This window comes from Nothoprocta perdicaria, unplaced genomic scaffold (genome assembly GCF_003342845.1).
Source record: "Nothoprocta perdicaria isolate Ctin4 unplaced genomic scaffold, notPer1 scaffold_17, whole genome shotgun sequence".
Lineage (NCBI taxonomy): Eukaryota > Metazoa > Chordata > Aves > Tinamiformes > Tinamidae > Nothoprocta > Nothoprocta perdicaria.
Window position 1 is genome coordinate 1116213 of NW_020454871.1, and position 22598 is coordinate 1138810.

At 40.1% G+C, this 22598-nt stretch overlaps 1 protein-coding gene across 1 annotated transcript in view; it reads left to right on the top strand.

The window, feature by feature from the left end:
- DACH2 (dachshund family transcription factor 2) overlaps positions 1-22598 on the top strand; it is a 126776-nt gene that overhangs the window by 101170 nt on the left and 3008 nt on the right. The window contains exons 7-10 of the mRNA XM_026036010.1: positions 10691-10836; positions 11362-11509; positions 13741-13884; positions 16940-17005. Coding sequence (XP_025891795.1) covers positions 10691-10836; positions 11362-11509; positions 13741-13884; positions 16940-17005 — 504 coding nt within the window. The remainder of the gene's footprint in view (positions 1-10690; positions 10837-11361; positions 11510-13740; positions 13885-16939; positions 17006-22598) is intronic.

The window sequence follows — 22598 nt, forward strand, 5'->3', positions numbered from 1 at the left end:
AACAGAAACAATGTGAGACATAACAAATGACATTTCTGCTCCAAAGTACATCATTGTAATGGACCATATGATGCTGGACTGTGGATATAAATGATTTTTTTTTCACAGCATCCTGTAACAATTCTTGAGACACAGTCATGCACAAAACATCATTTGTAATTATAGCAGTTTGCCATTTTCATCTGCTCCATGCTTATTTCTCCTATTATTGATGGATAATCTACGTACTTCAAGCTAATGAAGGTTCTTTATATAGCCACTTAATAGAACAGTTTTTAACTGCCTACATTTCAGCTCACATTGGCATTTTTGTTTGAAGGAAGAAGAAAGGTTTAGTTGCATCATGATGCCTTTTTTCACCTAGACATTCTCAGGATGTCACTCATGTCCCACGGAGAAAACTGTGGAATGCGCTGATTTGAATAAAGAAGAGTTTAGGGCAAGGAACTGTTTTCAGATTAATCATTGCCCAAACTTTGAAATAACCCTTCCAAAATATATGCTTCCCAGCTGCAGTTCTGTGGGGAGGTGAGAGGCACCCTCTTTGGGATCAACAATTATTCTTGCAACTAATTGTTTACTTCTTAAAACATTTTTGTTTTCTGRCAATCTGAGAAAGTTTTAGCTTCACCACAGGTCTAATATTTGTCAATTTAAACAAACTATATTGAGATTTTTTTTTTAATACAGTTCTAGGCTGTATTGATATATATACTCAGGTGGCTTTTGTCAGTATATACTGTCTTAAAGGGTAAATTCAGACGTCTTGCATCATAAATGCAAGAACCTATTATATTCTTTGGGAACAACTGAGCTATAAAGGTTCAACATTGCTTCATTCATCTGAACGGAGATCGGCTCTTGAAAAATATGTATTAAATTTCATTGCTCAGAATATGTGTGAAACCACCTTTCCAGGTAAGGTTCATGCTTCGTTCATATTTTGGCCCCCTGTTTTGGTGGGGTTTTTTGATCAGCTACAGACTTACTCGTTTCCATGAACCACAGAGGAAAAAGCTTCATCCCTTTGGGCTGCAGCAACCTTTGTGAATACTTTGAAGCTCAACTGGCAGTATGTACAGCATCAATACCTTTCAGTATCCTACAAAATGAGCTGATTAAAGCTGATTTTAAATACTGCTTTCAGTTGAGAACCCTGCCTTTTTAATAATCAATTAAAACATTGTTTCATTGTGTTTATTCAGCGCGTAGAAAGCACTGCTTGACATGGATTAGACCTTACATAGCAGTACACAGCTGTAGCCCATCCAGCATTTTCCAAATGAGTTTGCACAAGGAATAAAAGATTGCCATCTGAGCAACACTGGAGGGAGACAAGAGCAGACAAAAGGCAGTTAAGTGCTACAAAAAAAAAGAAAAGGCCCTGTTGAGATAGAAATTTCGGAGCAAATGCCTCAATTTACAAGGAGTTACTCTAGAGCAGGCAACGTACATTGATTTTAGCACATAACGTACGTTGCATTTGGGATTCATTAAGCTTCATTTTCCGCACGGTCGTGAATGGGAATGTCAGCTACTCTCTCAAGTAATGCACAGTTGCAGGGCGAGGAGGTAGGATAAACCAAAGTGAAAATATAAAATGCCCTGCAAAGAGAGTAAATCGGTTTTAAAAGGAAAATGCTTTGGGCACTGAAAGCCATGAGTAGCATTGATCAAAACATAAACAATTTAAAAATAGTTGGTGCATGGAGAGTTTCTGATGCTGTTTACAAACATACTGCTAGGTGACCTGATAGGAGACCAACTGGACCAACAGATGCATTAATGGTGTATCTAAAAGCTTCTTTTTGCCACTTGGAAGAATAAATGTAGACTCCTGTCTGATACTTTCATTTGTGTTTTTCTTACTGAAGATGGGCAGAGTATTTWTGCTTTTGGTCTTGGTGGCTTTTGYATTTGTAGAGACTTAAGATRGCTCTATTTTCTCCTCGCTGTTTTCTCCTGSTGGCCTTGGTGTCCATGGTGGCCTCCGTGGTGGCTCCAGCCTTTTGGCAGAGCAAAGGAAAGGGGCAGGTCCACAGGCTGGCATTTTTGTTTGTCTTAACTTCCACTACAAATTATAGTGGCGTAGAGATAAAAGTTTTCTGAAACCTGAAAAACTTTCTCAAAACTTGCATTTCCACAACCTGCATTTTCTCAAGCTTTTGTGCTTTGGCTCCAGCTCTTATTAATGGAATTGGCCTAAGAAACAGAGCTTTCTCCAAAAATCTTTCTCCAAAGATTTTCTACATGCCAAATTACAGAGCAGACTATTAACATATGCATTTTACTGCTGGTTGAAGTAGGGTGATAGTACAGATGAATGAGGTCTTGGGTAGAGTTACAAGAGAGGAAAACCTTTGAGCAGGAATTTGCTGGAATCCGAGTACTGCGCTCGCGTTTTAGGGGCAGATCTATGACTCTGGATTTGTGCTTATTGATTTATCACTTATTTTGCAAGCAGTGTTTTGTCACATATGTGTACAAGGAAGGAGTGGCTTCTGAGGAGATAGTCAATGGAGGTGGTGTCTGTTGTTCTGAGATCAGCATTTAAAATGCAACCTGAAGTGCATGGCAACATAGCCTCCTCAGGGGCCAAACCCACCTCGTAAGCTTATCTGAAGGAGGAATACACTAAATAAATGTCAGGGAGCAGCTTCTTTTTGCTCATTTTTCCCCCTCTCTTTCTCTGCCCAGCGTTTGCTCTTTTAGAAGAATTCAGGGCAAGTGACAGCAGTAGACGTAACAGTTATTAGGTTGGAAAATGGTGGATGTGGATTGCTTGGTGGCTAACTTACATTTATACTCTGATTGCAGCTGCCATTCAGGTCAGGAAGAGTTTTCCCTTTTGACAGATTGGCCGCGAGCTAGGAAAACTTGTCTTTCCCCAGAGCATCCCGTAATTATTTGGTGGCAAAGAGCTCTGCCACGTTGCCATGGACATAGCGCGCTCCGCGCCGAGCGCGGCTCCTGCACGGATATATGTGAGTCTAATCATTCTGTCACTAAGATATAGTATCCTCAGAGCAAGACCATGTTTTATCAGAGGGCTTATTACTTGTCCTCTTGGTCTTTGATGGGAGAAGGAGTGGGATAAGGAAAATTCTCCCCATTTGTTAGCCCAAGAGAGGCTGGATTGTGTTGGGTTTGGGGGCTGTAACCTTAACAATATCTAACCTGTGGCACCCCGGGGTCCTTCAGAGCACCTGGATCTGGCTAAACCCTGCAGTGGGACGTAGGGCTGCCCTGGTTCCCCTCCAGGACCTGGTCTCTGGGGCCTCGCAGAAGGAAACTTCCAAGGTGAGCCTCGCTGTTGGGAGGCTCTTCCCTCTCAAGGCAATCGTATTTCTCCAGTGATCAGTTTGCGAAGTTGTCTTCTTTCCAAAGTGCAAAAATCACGGTGGTGAACACCTCCCAATTGCAGTCATAATTATTTCTGATTAAAAGTGCCCTGGCCTGACAGCACCGGGGAAATTAATAGGTGAAGCTTTCTGCAAGTTTTAAACGATGAGCAAAGACATAGTCGCTCTTAAAATTATTTAAGCAGGTGCTGTGGGAAGCCATTGCTTTTATAAGGCTCTTCAGATGTTTACAGCAAAACATTTTTTCCCAGTGATTGAATTTTTCCAAGTACTAAAATACCATGGAGAAATATGTTTCCCACCAGCTTTATGGCTCCCTGGATGCATTCTATACAAACCTTGTATCTTGCTTGGACACAAACACTCTATTGCAAAAAGATATCTTGCCATTTTAACAAGCTATACTGCTTTGAAAGGGTACACTGCATCACCAAGGGGAACGTCAGTACCTTAAGAGTAATACTTCTTTAAGGGTACTATTTTATTAAAGCAGACCTCAGTAATTTGTTCCTGACTGTTATACACTCTTATTTTATTAAAGGTATTTTACATCTGTGGAGGAGATTACGACCACTCCTATTTTCTCCACTCTTGGGCTTTTATGGATAGTGTGGGATATAATATTTATTAAGCCTAAGCAGGGGAGGACATAATAGCAGAATTGTCCTTTATAACCTATTTTATACAGTTGTAAAATAAACCTTAATAAAGCAGGAATAATTATCCAGGAATAGGAAATGGAATACTCTGCCTGCTTCAGATATTTGAAGTATCCTGAAGATTTAACTGCTAGTTATACATATACTTCCAGAAATTGAACTTAGCAGTAATAATATTGATATTAGTGCAGTATTATTTTTAAAAGTATTGAGGGATGAAGTATCTTGTGTGTCGTAATTACTGTGCTAACATAAGCAATGTAAGGTATAACTATTAACGCTATATAGAATTAAAGGGCTGTAACCCTACAGAAGAGGAACGTATTAGAAAAAAATATCTGTACTTTGTAACTTTGGGGTTTAGAGTTTACTTTTGTGCACGGATAGCAGCCCGATTGGTGCTTCCCTGCTCCGGGGAGCTGTGCTGCCCATTGCTGTGCTGTGGTGCCAGGGAGCAGCATTGCAGGCTCCTTTGCAAGCACCGCAAGCTCTGCGTGCTTGCAAAGAGGACGTGTGCCACGTGCACGGTGACATGTGGGTTGTCCCTGCACAGGGCAGCCAGCCTGGAGGGCATTTCCCAGGGCAGGGCACGGGGAGCGTCTCGGGAGCACAGGGAGAGCACGGGCATCTCTGCCTTACCCGGGAAGGCTTGTTCCACCACGGCTGCTCTCTGGAAGCCTTTATGTGGCTTTGTGAATAGGAACGAAATGAAATCCTTCTCATGAGATCTCTTTCGAATGACTGATTCTTGCTAAATACTGCAGTAAAGGGATGACAAAGATAGTGTAAAAAGGCGGTGTGTGTTTTGTTAGACGGAGCGGGACATGAAAGCGCGAGCGCAGCCCGCGGCGCAGCAGGCCGACCCTTCGGGGCACTGTGTCCGGGTGGCACCCGCAGTTCCCTCCACAGAGCTGCCGCCTGAGAACTGCCCCGGCTCGTGACACGTGGGCCTCGCTCTGCCCTCTGCTCCGGGCCCCTTYGAGGTGGCCCCTGACACCCGGACACCGGGAGCTGCAGTGCCCGGSTGCCCTCCACATCCCACCGCTCCCGACGTGATTCCCGACCAGCTCCTGCAGCACTCACAGCAACTCCTCTCCTTCCCTTTCTTCTCCTAGTTTCTTCCTTCTGTTGCCCTTTTTTTTCCCCTAAATGAATATTGTGGATATGATTGGGACTGAAGTTATTACATTAATTATCCAAGCTGACATTTCTGCAGTGTGTGAAAGGACAGGGTGGTATGTAAAATAGATGCACTAAGAACACCTACAGTATGACAACAAGTCGCAGGGTAATTGCTGAAAATGAAGTCTTTTCTGCTATCCCTTCCCTTCAACATCTGTTGTTCCATATGGAGTCATAAATATTTGCAACAAAATAGTCGAAGAAATAATCTCAACATTAATAGAGAAAAGCTGAAACCGCCAAGAAAATGAAAGAATCCTTTTTTTTCTTGGCAAGTTTCACCTACCCATCCTCATCTGACAGTTGAAAATTTCAGTAGAAAAAGAGTAGTCTGACTGGAGTGATACCTGATAATCACGGCAAGAAATCCCTTGTGAATGTTAATAGGCTGGTTAGCTGAGAAAAATGCTGTGACCTCTCGATTATGGCCACAACTAGGATTTTGTTTATTTGGTTCCATTTTCTTCTGTTCTTCCACATCGTGAGGCTGTTGTTACAAGCCTGGAATGGTTCCCCTTTCTGTTTTTCTCTATGGTCAGTAGAAATAATCATCATAAACTGCTTCGTGAGCTTCATGGCGGCGAGGAATGACGGCTCACTCACTTACTAGCTGCGAGGAACTGGTTACTTAAACTTGCCATATGGAAAATCGAGTCTGAGGGCACTTAACCTGCTGTGGGGATTTAAAAGCTGCTCGGTAAAGGTCACATAAAGCATCGTAAAGGCTGTGGAATCCCGATTACCCAACCTGCCCGAGGAGAAAGCTGCTAGAACAAAAACACAAACTGGAAACAATTACAGGGTGCAGAAGACAGCATTTTGGGAGGATTTTATAGATTTATAAGTAGCATTAGTTGTACTTACAACTTTTCTTAATTTTACTCAAGTGCTATCAGTTGTATTTGGTTTTATTAATCGGAACATACTGAACTTCAGAATGAAGCTATTTTATTTGCAGTCAAGCCCTTTATGCTAGTTCCAGTGCTTGGCCAGTGAATTCCTGTACTTTTCAGGGATTTTTTTTTTAATAATTTAAGCTAAATACCTCATCTGACTTGGGTCTTTTGCTTGGAAAGATTTGAATTAATATTTTTTTCAGCTGTTTTTACTGTCAGTGCCATGCGAACATCAGAGTATATTGTAAATATGTCGAAGTTATAAATAGATATAATTTTCTGTGTCATTAATGAGAATACATTGATGAAAATGTCAAAGCTATATAATTATCTATGCATCCCTTGCTAAAGGGTACACAGAGAAAGACTATTTGTAAACTGTAATTTCAGCCTTTTCTAGTGAAATTTGCATTTCAGGTTTTCTCTACTTTTGCCTCCTTTCGCTATTCAAACACCAAGTGCTTTATGATGTCCTTCAAGAAAAGGCACCCTCATAACTCGTGAGAACAGGTCTATAGAAAGGGCAGTATATGTACTGCTTACACACTTGGCTTTCTTTTTTCTTTCACTACCCCAAATACTCGTTTTTGCCCAAGCAAGCACATAGCTCTAAATGCTAACAAAACGATCTACATTTTCCCCCTGTGTTGAAAGCAGTGAAAATGTTTCCTTAAAGATTTGCTCAGAACAAAATCAATGCACTTCAAAGTGAATGGGTGAGCATCAGAGGGGAGCCGGATACCCCGGTGTGGATGGTAGTTGATGTTACTAATGTTTTGTGGTAGTTTCTAGAGCTTTTAATGCAGCCTGGAAATGCTTATCTATAATGATATGATACTATTTTTTATGGTATATACTATTTTTTATGGTATATGCTTTTTATGGCAAAGCTCACTAGAGAAAAACATTAGTGTGCTATCAAATTGTATCAATCATTTGAAAATGAAGTAAAGTCTGATTTAAAGCTAGCGCGCTGGATTAATCAGCTGCTCCCAAGCAGCATTCGTTGACCCTGTTCATTCAGGGCCTGTAATTAAGAACAACAGCAGTGCCTTCAAATTTGGCACCTGAATCACAAGGTTAAAGCAGTAAATTCTAGGTCTGCTTTGGGCCAGGCTAAGAGGAGGTGTCTCTTTTCTCATCGATGAGCAGGGGTGCTCGMCTACTAGCAGAGAAGCCAAAATAASCCGAGGGTTTTGGAGGATTTTCCTAGGTTTTAAGATGTTAAGGAGAGATAACCCTGTCCTTGCAGATTAACAGATAYAAATTATTTTAATTTAACAATGCTTTAGATCACCATTTTTTAATACTTGGCTTACTGTAGAAGACATAAATTCGACTAGTTTCTGGTCRAGGACTGTAGAAGTTGGCAAGGTTTGAAGTTGAAATAGGAAGAAGTCCCACTTTGGGGGAAAACGGTGCTTCTTGCAGTCAAAAATTAGGGTTTAGGCCCTAATTCAGCCCCAAGTCCTGCATTTGGCAGTGCTGCCTGTTGCTGTCCTTCTGATGCAGATGCACAACTGGGAGTCAAGGGACCTCAAGACACTGTAAGAACATATCTGGATGGGTGATAATGGATGATTCTGTAACAATTTTGAGCCAATAATGCTAATTCAAATAAAAATGTAGCATCTTTTTTTCAGCACTTACAATTCAGCTATTACTGCAGATACTGTTTTATTTTATTAAAGGTCATAATGGACCATTAGAGCATTTAGGCTGTTCTTCAGTAACTATGGGCCATTAAGCCCATAACTAAATATGAAGGTCAAAGAATTGTAATTACAATAAACCATTTTATTCTGTAGGTTTTCCAAACTGTATGCCACAGATACCGAATAGGAGTATCTCATCTGGCCTCTATATCTAAAAACATATTATTAATGCCTGCTGAAGGCTTTCTGGGATCAGATGTCTTGGATAGGAACTAAAGATCGATAAACCTAAATTTCATATGAATTTTGTTAGTCTTTTCTCCATATGCCACACAGTTATTTCATACATGAGTTACCTCCTGTGCGGTGGGTATTTGTGGTGAGATTTACATATATTGGCTATCCAGCTCCCTATCAGTTTTGAAGTGTGTGTGAAGAACTAACTTGGTGCTCTTAGAAATGTTTAGCAATAATGGTGTAAATTGCAGCTTTGGTGTCTCCAGCTTGTTTTCAGAGCGATGCGACGTGTCAAATGCATCAGATACACGAGGAGCTGCATTCAGAGCCTGCCTTTGGAAAGAGCAGGATCCTGCCTGCTAACAAAACTGCCTCTTGGTTTGGGCTTTGCACCGTCACGCGGGGAGCAGTTCACGCTGCTCCTCTTCCTCGTGCTGCATTTAGCCCATAGGTTGGGGCTTTGTTTTCCAAACCTCATTCCTGCAGTATAGGCAGGATATTGGATTGGTAACAGGGAACTTGCCATCAGCTTTGCCTGTGCTTCCCTGGGATAATTCTCCATCCGCCGTGTGCTTCTTTCCTCAGCAATTCTTGCTTTTGTCTGTTCATCTGGATGCCAGCTAGAAATTAAAATAAGCAGACTGCACTSTAAATGGGTTCCTGAATGCTGTTGTAAAGCGTGGCAGGTGTAACAAACAAGCTCCATAAAAGTAGTTCCCACTTTGTTTCAATAAACGGAAAGGTTTTTTGTGTCCTTGGTTAGGTAGTAGTTGTCCTAGCTTTATTTCTTGTTTGTTCTATTGTGCTCTRCACGTGAATGCAGCTTTTAGCATATATATCTTTAGTGTTCTTCAAAATCAAAATGCTTAAATCGACATTTTTTGCTATTAAGGTGAAGAGATGAGTTTGTCAAAACCCACCATATATGCTTCCAATATGTGCCATTTTTAATTGCTTTACCAATTAGGATTTCTCAAACCTAGCTAATAAATTTCTGCCTAACTGTGCACTTAGGCAGAATACGAGCAAAATGTAGGCACCATTCAGATGTGAAGCCCTATTACAAGATGGAAATAGATTTCTAATGCATTTATCATTCATCTTTGCAGAGTGTGATTTCAATCAGAAAAAAAAATGATGAATGGTTTGACAGTTTCCACCCCTGTACGCTAAAACATAATATGCTTCTGCTGGTTTCCAGCTATTACAGACTTTAACATGCAATGTGACCTTGGTCTGCAAAGCATGTTTGGTTAGCACAAAAACTTAATCATAAGAAGTCATAAGTAGAATCCTTCTTCTTTACTGCCCTTTTTCTGGGACTTGGGAATTTATTGCTTGTGGGACAGGTAGGATATGAACAATGGGCCAAATAGAGTCCAGGGTTATCTCATCTGTGTGAAAACTGCTGCTGGAAATCGATGTGACCTCTGCTGCACTGTCATCCCAGTTCCCACCCTCTGTGTCCTATTTGTCTTTTGGTAGGAGCTTAGATCTGTGTGCTGTCTCTATGTGTCTCTCTTGGGCCAGATTATCAAAATGAATCATTGCCTGCATACCTCTTATATTTCTATTTATTTTCCTGGTGTTGACTAGGTCTGATGAAATATGATTCTTTTTGCATTTGATCCTCACTGCAGCAAGCAGCACCTAATTTAGCTGTGTCTATCTCTTTAAAGAAGAGTAATACTATTTTGAAACTTCAATCTACTGTACAGTAACATTACAAACCATAGACCATGCAGCCTGTCTCCACAGTCAATAGTAATTTTCCTTTCAGCCAATTTAATGTTATTACTTTCCTCTCCAAATAGTAGAGATTTCTATAAATTTCCAAGCAGCTATAGTTTTCTGTTAYGCATACTCTAAGTAGCACTTTCTTGTTCAGTGCCACTTCTGGTTAGTCTTTTGCGACTAATCAGGTAGATATTAGATACTGGTTGTGCGTGCAAAAACTAATGAAGTTTAAAAAACGTGACRCTGGTATAAAATATTTAGATATGAGAAACAATATATCTGAATCTGCAAGAACTCCATTTTCTGAGACTATTACCAGCGTTTTCTAAAATGAGATCATTTAAATTACATAAACACAACTCTAAAATGACAGATACATAGATGTGAAGAGATTATTTTGTTATTGCATTGYTATTAATGCTGAAGAGACATTTTGAGGACGTTCCATTTAATGTGCTCGCTCACGGTGACAAAAATAAATACTTCTCAAACACAGATTTCAGTGARTACTTGAAAACTGCTACTTCTGCCGAGTTTGAGAAGCAGCAAGAAGAGCTTCCTGCTGAAAAGATGCTAGAATTGGCTAAACTGGGTAATGTTGCTGCTGGAAGTGGTTCCCTCAGCCGTCTCTGGATTCTGTCTGTATTTTGTGGCGTGCTGGGGGAAGGTGGATTTCCGAGCACCTAATTGCAAATCCCGGCATGAGAGTGACCAGGGCGCTTGACCGATGTAACTCAGGACTGGGTCTGCGATTGCCCTTTGAAGCCCCTGCCACAAACTACAGGCAAGCTTTAGTGAAAAGCAGTTGCTGTGAAGATAACGCCGTGGTTTCTGCAAGTGACAAAAAAATATATATATATATTTTATATAAACCTGTATTTWGACTTCCAGCTAAAGAGAATACGACTTCCTAGAAATCACACTTGCGCTTTCTGATGTTGCATTTAAACCTGTCTTTACAGAAGAGGTCCAAATTGCCATTCCGATAATGAAGCCAACCTTAGATAAAGTCCAACTGGCTGGACAGGCCTTGCCGCCCGGATTTCCAGCACCGTTTCTTTTTGCCGATGGTCTTTCATCAGTAGAAACGCTATTAACCAACATTCAGGTAAATTATTCTCCATAAAACCAGACTATGTCGTGACCGATAAAATATATATTTTTTTCATCTCTCTAAAAAGTTTCAGAAACTATTTTGTACCTGCARTTCTATTATTTATTTAAAGTAATGCTTTGACTACCTGGCCTTATTGATATTAAAAGGATTTTATGCGGTGTCTATTTGACTTAATAGTTGGCATTAATGGTCGTATTAAAATTCACCAGTCTCATTATTCCTCCTTTGCTTCTCCCTGCAGTTGACCGAGGTCAGAAATAATTTGGCACTCCATTTGTAATAAACCACCTCAGTAGGATGAGTTTGCAAAAGATATTTTAAGTGATTCCACGCAACAAAATTGCTCATAAATTATAAGATACAACATTCAGCTACGTCAGATGCTCATTTGGACTTTAGAGGCTTCTGCTTTTACTTCTTCTCCTTTCTTAGAGGAAGTAAAAGAAACAAATGGATGAGTTTTCTCACTGCTAAACAAAATGTTATTTTCAGGTCTTATATTTGCGTGTGTTTTAGGGCCTTCTGAAGGTGGCTGTGGACAATGCCAGAGTCCAGGAAAAGCAGATACAGCAGGAAAAGAAAGAGTTAAAGATGGAGCTTTGTAGAGAGAGAGAACTAAGAGAGAGCTTGGAAAGGCAACTTACAGCTGAGCTGCAAAGCAGAGGTGAGTGAATGAAAAATGGAGTTTAGATATCTATTAAATGTATAACCCCTTGGCATTTCCAGCTGGAGCTTTTGAGGACTCGGAGTTAACTGACATTCATACTTCAGGGTAATGCAGCAGTGGGCTAGCCCTGGTAATGAAAGATTTAAATTTAATAAAAGCAGAATGAAGCACTCTTTTCYGTGAGCAGACGGAGCAGTGCCTGAAGGATTATTTCCTGGAGGGCAACTGGCCACAGGATTTTGGCCGATTCTTTGGAGGAAAGCTGATTCAGTTGCCTGGCTTTCACACATATTATTGCCATTCTGCCTGTGTATTCCCAGCCTGATTTCTTCATTTGACACCTTTAATTTCTTTTGTTTCCTGCTATTATCCTCCAAGCACTGAGGATCCAGCTTATTTTGAGTACGATAATACATCTGCAAATTGTGTGTGTAGAGAACTTTCCCTCCCATCAGCTTACAACTTATCCAGCCCACATTTTCAGAAAAATTGTGATTTTTGCAGTTTAGATGCTGGTCAGCTGGTTTTTCACTAGCTAATATCACTAAAATAAAACAGATCAACTACTGAAAGTGGCCTGTGCAGGATCTGATGAAAATAACTCTGGTTAACTTGGTTTTGTTCATGAGAGTAAGTTACAAAAACACTCCTAACATGGGGCCCCTTAAGACAACACCATGACTCTTTAGAAGCTTTTGATAATAATAGGCAATTAAATGCATAAATCTCATTTTTTCGCTGTGGTACAGAAGGTAGCATTCTTTTTAAATTCAAATCTCCATATAAAGGAGAGGAATAAAAGTTTGTGTGCTGAAAGCTACTTCTAGATTTCATCCATGAAATCGGAAAGATAGAACTAGATAAGACCAAAAATSTAAGTGCCAAGTACTGTCTGCCTACGCATTTTGAATGAGATGAGGTGTGTGCAACAGTCCACAGCTCCAGGGCTCAGAAAGGAGGCTGAAAAAGGAGGACACTTCTAAGTCAAGATGTCAATAAATACTGTGGAAGTTGTACAGTTGCAGTGGATGTTCAGAATCGTTGCATCACCTCGGGTTAGGTACCTATGAGTCTGCTATCATTCTGTAAAAAAACACTTATTTCTTTGTAGGCAGACAGTACGATTCCGATTCACATTTAAGTCAAGAGCAACTTTACTTCATTCAGAGGCCTTGCTGGCTTCTGCCTCAAAGGAGAGTCTCACCAGTAAACAATAGCTTTAGACTTGTCTTTCAGTTCATTGCACATCATTTTTATTATTATGAAGCTGGAGTATCTTAGAGTAACCCATGTAACAAGGGTTGCTCTTTGGCTCAGCTTTCCAAAGTTACCTTCTCCAGATCACATTGTGGCATTCATGATCTATCCAGTTTCCCTGGGCCTTGTCCCAGCCACCCTTCATCATGGAAACTGGACAYGAACTGGCCTACTCCAGATCTCCTGGCATGAGAGCAGAGTCCCAGGGTTGACCATTTCCCAGGTGCCGAGCATGCGCACCAGAAAGGTGTTGATGGCTCTGTAGAGATCCTACCAAACAGTTTCAACCAGCTAAGGTAGCTGCAGGTCCTACAAACAAGCGACAAGAGAGTCTATTAAAGATAGTTTATTAGGGATAATTAGGAGGCTCTGCTGGGCCAGCAGGAGCCTAGGAAGTTCCAGGAGTGGTGCAGTGCTCACAGACCTACCCATGCTACTACCAGTGCACCTGGTCATCTTTCCAGATAAAACTGCTGGTGGGTGGAGTATTATTTTCAGCATWAGGAGAAAGATTAGAAAGAAGAGTATGAGTTTTATTTTCGTTTCTGAAGTCTTAGGCTGGTATCGTTGCTAAAACAGAGTTTAAACCAGTGATCCACTCTTGAAACTCTGGAMAACTGTGAACTGAAGGTAGCCCAAATCCATGAAGTCTATGTAATGCAGACCAGTGGCTGGATTCTAATACGTATGCTTTCAGATTCTGATCAATAGAATTAAATCAATGGGGCTGTTCCAGATTGCGAACATGATTTAAGAACTTTAAAGTTACAAGATCTGAAGCCCTTTCAGATTGTTCATTCTTTCATGTGATGATAYGGGTTGAGTGTTTTTATATTAGACCCATGTCAGAGGTTTTTTTGTCCTGAGCTAGAACTGGGCTTTTAAACMTTGCACATATAAACTCGTTTACCATCTCCATTATATATTACCTGTGCTTTAACAGCCACTCTTACAATACATTTACATTTCAGCAACAATTCAGAAACGCTTGAAGAAAGAAAAAAAGGCGAAGAGAAAATTGCAGGAAGCTTTGGAATTTGAGTCAAAGAGAAGAGAACAAGTGGAACAGGCGCTTAAACAGGCCACATCAGGTGACGGTCTCAGGATGTTAAATGGTAATGTTCTAGTTGGCCTTTCACAGTTAACTTAAAACGATGTTTAATTAAGTGAAAAATATAAGATGATGCACAAAGCAAGTTCCATTATAAAAACGCAGTCCTTTCCTGAAATAATTAAAAATCTATTTCAGGACGTGTGCTCTGGGTCATGAATTAAACAAAAAATAAATAAGTCTCTAAGTAGAGAAACAGCAGTTTATGTAGGCATCATGAGAAATACTGAATATATTACCAGAGAAATCTGTCACAGTGCTAGCTAAGACAATGTGAAATTTGGTTCTTATGAGGTTCTCTGAACTCTCCTCTCCCAGCAGATTCATGCTGGGAGCAGCTGAGCTTCCTTTTAGAAGCTGTTTGTCTGAAAGCCATTTGTTTGTTCAGCCTCAGGATCTGTCAAGTTGGTTAAATATGTATCTAGCTGACTAGATTTCAAATATTTCCCAAATATCCTTGTGAGATAAAACAAAATCAGTTAATTTCAAAAATCGGGTGGTTATGTTTTGGGTAGTGAGAGGATTCATCTCCCCTGCTTAAGTTGTTTCTGACTAAAGTTGAGCACTGCAATATGAATCTTTTAGTCATGAATACAGGGAAGTTTGAGGCAGTTTGAGGTGTTCCAGCTAAGGTTCACTCCTGAGGTCTCTGCAGCCTCRTCCAGCAGTGTCTCATCAGCCAGGTTTACAAACGCTGCAGTCTCTGCTGCGCTCGTAGGTCGTGAAGTCTTTAAGTCACTTCTTCCTCCCTAGTTTGGCCACTCCTAGCAACTGAGCTATAACACAAGCAGACTGCAAAAAATCCTTGAGCTGCTCAGTAAAAATAATAAATAATAAAATAATAAAAATAAAAACTTGGATRTGTCCAGAGTTCTTAGCTGTGAGGGCTGACCAGGGCTGTTCCTTAAAGTCAGGGCAAGCCTCCGACATGARCTGCCATTGCTGCACTTTGCAGTGGACTCTCTGAGTCGTGATTTATCGGGAGTGCCTAAGAGATACCAGCTCTTTAGCTGCTAGAGCAACATCCTACAGAGGCATTCTCMTCTGCTGGGTTTTATAGGCCAGCATATCACTGTAAGCAGAAGCGGGCTGGCTCCTGTTGATGTCCTGACAGGGAGCTGGAGTGGTGTGGGAATGAATATAGAGCTTTCAGCTGTGCCATGACCCAGCAGCAAGGAGGGGGCCAGAGCCAGCAGGAACCTTTTTGGATTGGGAAAATGCCCAAATTAGACCCCACCCGCATCCAGACATGACTGTTAGAAAGAAATAAAACCCAAATTTCTGTAAGATTGTTCACTGAAGTTCTGCAGCTGACGGGAAGCACTTGCACCTCACTCCAGTGAGGAGTGCTCAGCAGTTCTGGAAGTCACAAATTAAAGGGTACCGACATGCCAGCGGTGTGATTAAGAGATCTTTACAGCTGCTGTTGTGGGCCTGGCTGCTCTTATTTTGATTTGCAAGCACACTCAGGTAGTCATATATATGTTAGTGCCTGCAAGAAGCTGATATTTACATGCTAATCTGATTGCACATGCAAATCAGGTAGCTCATTAGCATCTTAATCCACAATTTAATTGCAGGTACAATTTTATGACAACAAAATGTGAAGGGCTATTCTGAATATTTTTAATTTAACTCTGACGGTCTGTCTCATTTAACAGATGCCGTTATTAGTTACAGATGACTCTGTCATTTTACGTTTATACAACACGTACTTTAAAAGGTTTGAAAAGAAATAACCTTTTTAGAGGAACAGTTCAATGCCCTGAATTTCCCTTCAAACAGAAATCTGAAAATGGCAAACCTCATGTACTAGCAGTCACCTCTAATTTTATAAGAAACAATTACWTCCACCAAGATACTATTTATTTGCTCGTATATCTTTATAAGTCTCTCTTTATATTTCACATACATTTCACATATGCATGTAATACTACGATAGTACTAATTTATTCCATGCATGGGATGCATTTTAGTCTGCCCTGTCTATGCATAGAGCTCGGTGGACATTGTAGCATGGCCAGCGTGTAGGTACTAAAGCCTCCAGAGAGAGTGACTAGAGCACTGCAGTTATTTCCTATTGAAAATGTCCAGAACAGGCCTCAACAGAAGAACTTTTAGCCTGTATACACAGCTCCCTCCATTTTTTTTTTTCTCCTCCCACTTTAATTTCCAAGTGCTGTATTATAAGGGAAGCAGATGTTTCTGCAGGATTCTAGGTGCCATGGATTCAAATCACATACCCTTCATGCTAATCCTTGCTGGCACGGGGTGGATCGTGGCATCTGTTATAACACCCTGGGGTGTTGGAGGCCCCCCTCCCGCAAGGACTGTGCATACAAAGGTATTATCAATATGAAATTAAATAGTTCAAAAGTGCATATCATTAGGAGGCTCGTTCTCAACTTGGAGAAAAAGCATAATCCCTTTTCGAAAGCTCTTGAAATCTGGAAACGTTTCACATGCTGTCACATACGTAATTTTGTGTCCAGTGATAAAGCACTCACAACATCATCAGCTCAATCTTTTAAATGAAATATCATTCCTRTTTATTTTATGTTTATTTATATACACAATACACAAACATGTAGAATATTTAAGAATTGGGAAGGAAAAGCCAGAGGCTTTTGTGGCTCTATGATATACATTACTCCCCAGAATATTTGAAAGAAAATAATGTATAATATAACCTAAGAAACTGACAATAATATCATAGCTTTAATTCATGCCATGAGCGTATATCAGTGGGCATTGGTGGTATTTTTTTACTTTTTTACTTTGAAGCTTTGAAAAGAGACTTATATTGACATAATTGTTGATTATTTTCTGTTCATCRGATGAATTTAAAAGATGTTAAAAATAACTCAGTGGAAGAGTGAGCTTCCAGTGTTGCCAATGTTTTCAAAATGATTTATGGCTGAAAACTCTATGAAGCCCAAATGTTTTATGCAAGACCACATAACTTGGAGATCACCCCACTTTGCTGTAAACATTTTTCTAAAGATGCATCGAAGAAGGACAAAGGGAAATGCATTAATCTTAGGTGTCACATTTTTCAGATGCTGGAATCCCAGATATGGAAATAGAACACAACGGAACCCAACATGACAGTGCAGCAATGCAAGGTGCAGTATATACCTCACCCCAGCACGTGTTTGTCTTAAGTGATATTAAAAGTTAAATGAAATTCAGCATGTCTTTTTCTCTCTGTTGTCCTACTTAAAGGCAAATAAATTGCAGAATGTTCCATTAATTTTGTTTTCTTGTTCCACACAGAAGTCATTGGTAAGATCAATATTTTACAAGATCGGGAATGAAATTCGTTAAATTAGAGGGGTGAGACTGGTATGTTTTCAAAAAATAYATAATTCATAGAAGTGGGAAATCATAACTAGGAAGGCAAATACAGCAACACTCAAGTCCAGACTGCTTAAAAGAAATATTGGTTACACATTTAAATACATATGCATGTGCTAAAGAGAATTAAAGGAACCCTGCTGTATGTATTCTCCTGTGAGCACCCGCCTTTGTATTCCGAGGGCAGCCCACGCCACGGACTGTGAGTGCAAAGCAGTGATAATGTTGAGTGCAAACAGTGATAACGTTCCTGTGACGAGCAATTATGTAATACTCCATTCTCCTCATTGTTCCCTGTAAATGCAGAACATTCATATTTTGCYTGAGTGCTGCCAAATAGTCATCAATGCTGTCTACCTGGAGGCCTGTGAAGTAAGGAAGTTGTGTGGTCATTTTATAGGGGAACACCTGAGATAAGAGAGGGCTCCACATCAGATATTTCCTTTGAAAATGGGAAAGCTGTTGGAGGACACCCAGAAGTGGGYTCTTCTGTGGACAGTAGGGTTTTCCCCAGTTTCGTGTGTTTAAAACACATTGCTGGGTTTTGACTTCATTGACACGTGTGGTGCTCGGTTCCCCCATAGATCAGATTGCAAGGTCTCATATCTTGGCATGTGTCATGTTATGGACACTTGCCTCCAGAGGTTAAGAAACAGAAAATAGTCACCTGTGAAAATGTTTCTTCTGAACAGCTAGAAAAATGTAGTGGTGAAACTTTTATTTGGAGAAGATGTAGTTTTATAGCACTGTTTTTTACAAACCCAACCTTTTCTCTCTCCAGTCCTGCWCCATATTCCCTACAGAACATTAAGCTTGTGCACTAGTTTATAAAGCAGCCCAGAGAAGCTGCAAGTTTCAGGCTAATTCTCTTCCTAGAGCCTTCCAGCCTTTGTACTGAACTGTGTAATTGTTATGGGCAAAAAATAACGTGTGTTTAGGTAACTACAGATTGTCCTCTTCTGGGTAGGCAAAAAAGGACTGCAGTAAGATAATGCACCAAAAAATACAAAATACAAGGAAAACAGCAAACTGTTAGTGTTGGCTCAAATCTGTCTCCTTTCAAAATGATTATATTAACTTACTAGAAAGAATTGGAGAACTTYCCTACACTTGCTGTAGTCTCCGGATACGCTCTTGCTGCTCTCCAGTGGCAAACGGTCTGGTCTTCAGCACAGTCATGAATATGTGCACAGACCTCTCCGCCAATTTAAATATCCTAATCCTGCTCATATCTGAGAGCGTGGTGAGCTCAGGCGGTTCTTTCACAAAGCACTCTCGGCTGATAAGTGTTCTGAAAAACTCTGTTAAGCTTGTTCAGATTTCAAAGCATTTCTGTCCTGTAGCACCATCTACTCCATTTTTTTTCCCCCTTTATGCTGATACTATAATATCTTTGTATTCTATTTGCCTTTGATTGCGGTTTTTAAAACTTGACAGCTACTGCTGCCCTTTAGTCTTCAGCAATTTGAACACACTGCCTTCATTGCCCACTTCATTTGCTGGCTTTGTTTTTTGGGCGCTGGGAGGAGTGAGGGTCAAAACATGCAACCCCAACACAAAGCTGTTTTCAGGCTTTCAAAATATCTCTGTAGTGCACAGAAAAAAGCTTTAGCATCAATGCAGACCTTTCTTTTTCTGTTGTCAATAGCTCTGCTGGACAGAAATCTATCATTCACGCAGCGCCTTTGCTTTGAAATTCAATTAGTTCCACTGCCAGTATCTCCTTAAAACGGTTTAAAGGAGAATTACAAAAATACTGCACAACCACCTTTTATAGTGATTAAGTCATATCATATTTTATGCTCATTTCTTAAAATGGTTATATTAACACAAGCTGTTCGTGCACCGTGGTTCTGATATGCATTATAAATCACTTCCGTTAAGCTGATGCCTTTTCTCTATGCTTTGTATAGCGATTGAATTGGAATTTTCTGCATGCAGTCTGCTCATCCTAGTCTGCTCATCCAGCATGGCTTAATCCAAGAGAAGCTTTCCAGCTGACAAAATAAAGGAGTAGTAGTTGCTGTGGTCGTGGAGCCCCTGCCCCACTGAGAACCTGCCTGTTCCCGTTTCCATAACTCACTCGTGGGCCAGCAAGCCAGTGCATCAACCATTTTATCAACTAATCTCCGTTTCACATAAAATAAACATACTGGGTGTCATTAAGTGCACCTTCAGATCAATGATTTTTGCAAATGACATTCAAGTACYGTTCGAGTAGTGCATTTGTGCTGATAAAAGCAAATTAAATTAGCACAACTACAAGTGTGCTGATAAAAACTAAAACTGAACAGCAGCACCATTAGCTAACAAAGTAATATTTTCTCTTTACTGCTTTCTGCCATTTAGTTATTATCCTATTGGAAATCTAATTATAATCCTTTTACTCCCTAGTCAAACTTCACAGTTTTTGCAAGCTTAGCACTGACAAGTGATTTCATTACATTTGATTGCCCGCGCCCAGATTGACTTAACTTCACTCCGAGACCTAAAAGCCCTCTCAGTTTCTCAGATTCCCTGTTTGCACATTACAGCAACAGCTCCTTTAATTAATTAGCATGAACAGCAGTAACATGAACTGCTGAACAGAAAATAACATCATTTTATGATCGCACGGAGACTTCTCCTTTTGCATGTTTATACCTTAGTTAACTTTTGTATTACTATATTTCATTGTTAGGGGATATTGGAACAATGAGCCAAGCAATGTTATCTTAAAATTGTAAAAAGTACAAGTTACCATGATAACAACTTTTAAAAAAATAAAAAGACTCCAAATCTAAGGAAAGAGGCATCAGCACGGGAGGATAGACTGTTTTCCAGGTGAAAATATGGTCCAAAGGAAACGTGGTTCCCTGTACGTGCACGGGGAAGGATGCAGGTTTGTGGAATAACCTGGCAGGTAGTGAAAAACCCTGGCAGAGATTCAGCACAAGGCTGTCAGTAACTCCCCATAACTTTTTTTTTCTTTATGTGTTTGCCAAAGGTAAAGAACTGCTTAAGTTTAGAACATACCTTGTTTTCTGTTATGTGGTCTTAACATTTTTAGACTCATGCCCCCCCATACTATATTTTTTCAATATTCTAATAAAACCAGTCAGTTCGAAAAACCCAAACCATAGTAAAAAAGGTGCAAAGGAGACAGAAATGGAAGGTAGTTTAACCTCTTTGTCATTTTATCAAATTACACTCCAAATGCTTCCTATTCCACGGGAACCGACTGCTCTGAGGAATTTCAGCAGACGCTGCAGCGKCAGGAGACGACTCAGCATCCTGGACATTGCAGCACTGTTCACTGCAGTTGCCCTCGCTGCAACAAATATTCAACCCATTAAAATAAGAACAGGACCCTGTGGTTAGGGAGTGCGAGGGTGATGATGAGCCCCTTCCTCTTCAATTTCAGCAAAGGCTGGCTGCTTTCCTTGTGAACAGATCCTCAGCTATCCCCATAACTTGAAACTTAAGTCTTGTTGGTTCTGCCCAGGCCGTGTTTTGTGGCTGTTGCATGGGCTCCTTTGGTTGGTACCCAGTGCTAGAGCTCCAGTAGTTGGGTACCGTGTCATTTGGCAGCGCCCCTGCCAAATAAGCCCCCTTTAAAAATAACAATTATTTAGTCTGATTGTACTTTTTTKCTGAATATTTTTAGACTTTATAGAGACACACACACATAGACATGCATATGGGGGAAGAAGCTGAGATTTTGTGATTTCCTGGTGACAAATGATGGGGAAAGGCTTTCCCGGGAGACGCCTGGGTGAAAAGCTCCATACCTTTCTATTCTCACAAAGGCTCACSCATTTACTCAATAATTCAGTGTCCGTAGGCTTGGATATTTCTTCAGCAGGAACCTCTGTGTTATCTCCCTGTTTACTCAAACTGACAATTGCAACCAGCAGCTGCATAGTTTGCATTCAGTGAACACAGTATTGTCCTTGACTATCGGTTCTCATTAGAATCCTATTTTAAGTACAAGTTACCAGTTTGGATGCCGTAAGGATGGGGAGATACTTGACAGGGTGGATTCAACAGTCTTAAGCGCAAAAATAAGTAGGGGAAAAAGAAGCGAGTGACACACACACAGGAGGACGTGGCAGTGAAATGGAAKGTACCCCAGGTCCTGCCCATTTTGTAGAAAAAAGCAGCTGCAAAGAGAAGGCATCTGATGATGTTGCCCCAAGGAAGAGGTTAATAAGCTCAGGCAGTTGTAGCCATCAGAGACTGCACATCTGCAGGGTGTGAAAGAGGCAGTAGGAAGGAGCACAAGGGATGGAAAGGAAGAAACCCAAACTTCATGAGTACCACAGCTCTCAGAAGCTCTTGGTTACATCTTCATGTTAGTCCAGAGGAAAACATACATTACTCRCAGTGTATTTCTTTTTTCCCTTTCGCTATTTAGTTTGGAAATATCTGAAAAATAGCCTGAAAAATAAAGAAAAAAAAAAAAAGGATTAAAACAGAATGATTGTTTTTGGATTTGTCTTTTTTATGCAGACCTTAAACCCTTCAAAAGAAAATGATGAATGATGGTATGGTTAAAAGAGAACGCCAGAGATATATATTCCGAACTAACAAGTCAGGGAAGAAAACCTTATCCCAAGGGAAAATTACCATTATTAACATAGGTTTTGGCTCACAGAGAAATTGTGAGTTCTTTACTCATGTTATACATTGTGAAGGGGAAAAAATCCTTTCTAAATGTCTTGCTTATTAAGCCAGTCATGCATCTCACTGTAGGTTGTAAAGCAGTATAACATGCACAGGGGGCTCATAAGCATATTTTAGTGTTAGGGAATATCATTTATACAGTTTTTATATTGTCAATATTACCCCTAGAGAATGAGATTAGGCTTTAAGCTACTGTAAATCTACACTTTTGCTCACCTTTGTATAATTTCATTTTTTAATAGAATGAAGCCCACATAAATGAATATTTGATTAAGGGATAAACCTAATAAAAGAATACATTTATTGCACACAGATTTATTCAATTCTTTGCTATATAATACAGTAAAATGCTATAAAATGGTGTATAGTTTGCAGGCAGCCTCACTGAGAAGATAGTGAATATTCTTCAAAAAGATGAATTTGACAACATCATATTGTATTTTGTGTCCAGCTGGTATCAAAGGTACTTTTAACACTTTTTAGTTCCTCATAGGTGGCTGGTGTATGACATGGCTGATGCTAAATTAAGTTTATGGTACGGCAATAAAAATGTATTTTGATTTCTTGAGGTTTTTTAAGAGCTTTCAAAAAGAAAAAAAAGAAATATTTAAAGATGCCCTTTCTGTATATTGATCCATAGTGTCTCCTGGGTGGCTGCACTATCCTAGGACTATCACAAGTATTTGAGATACCTTC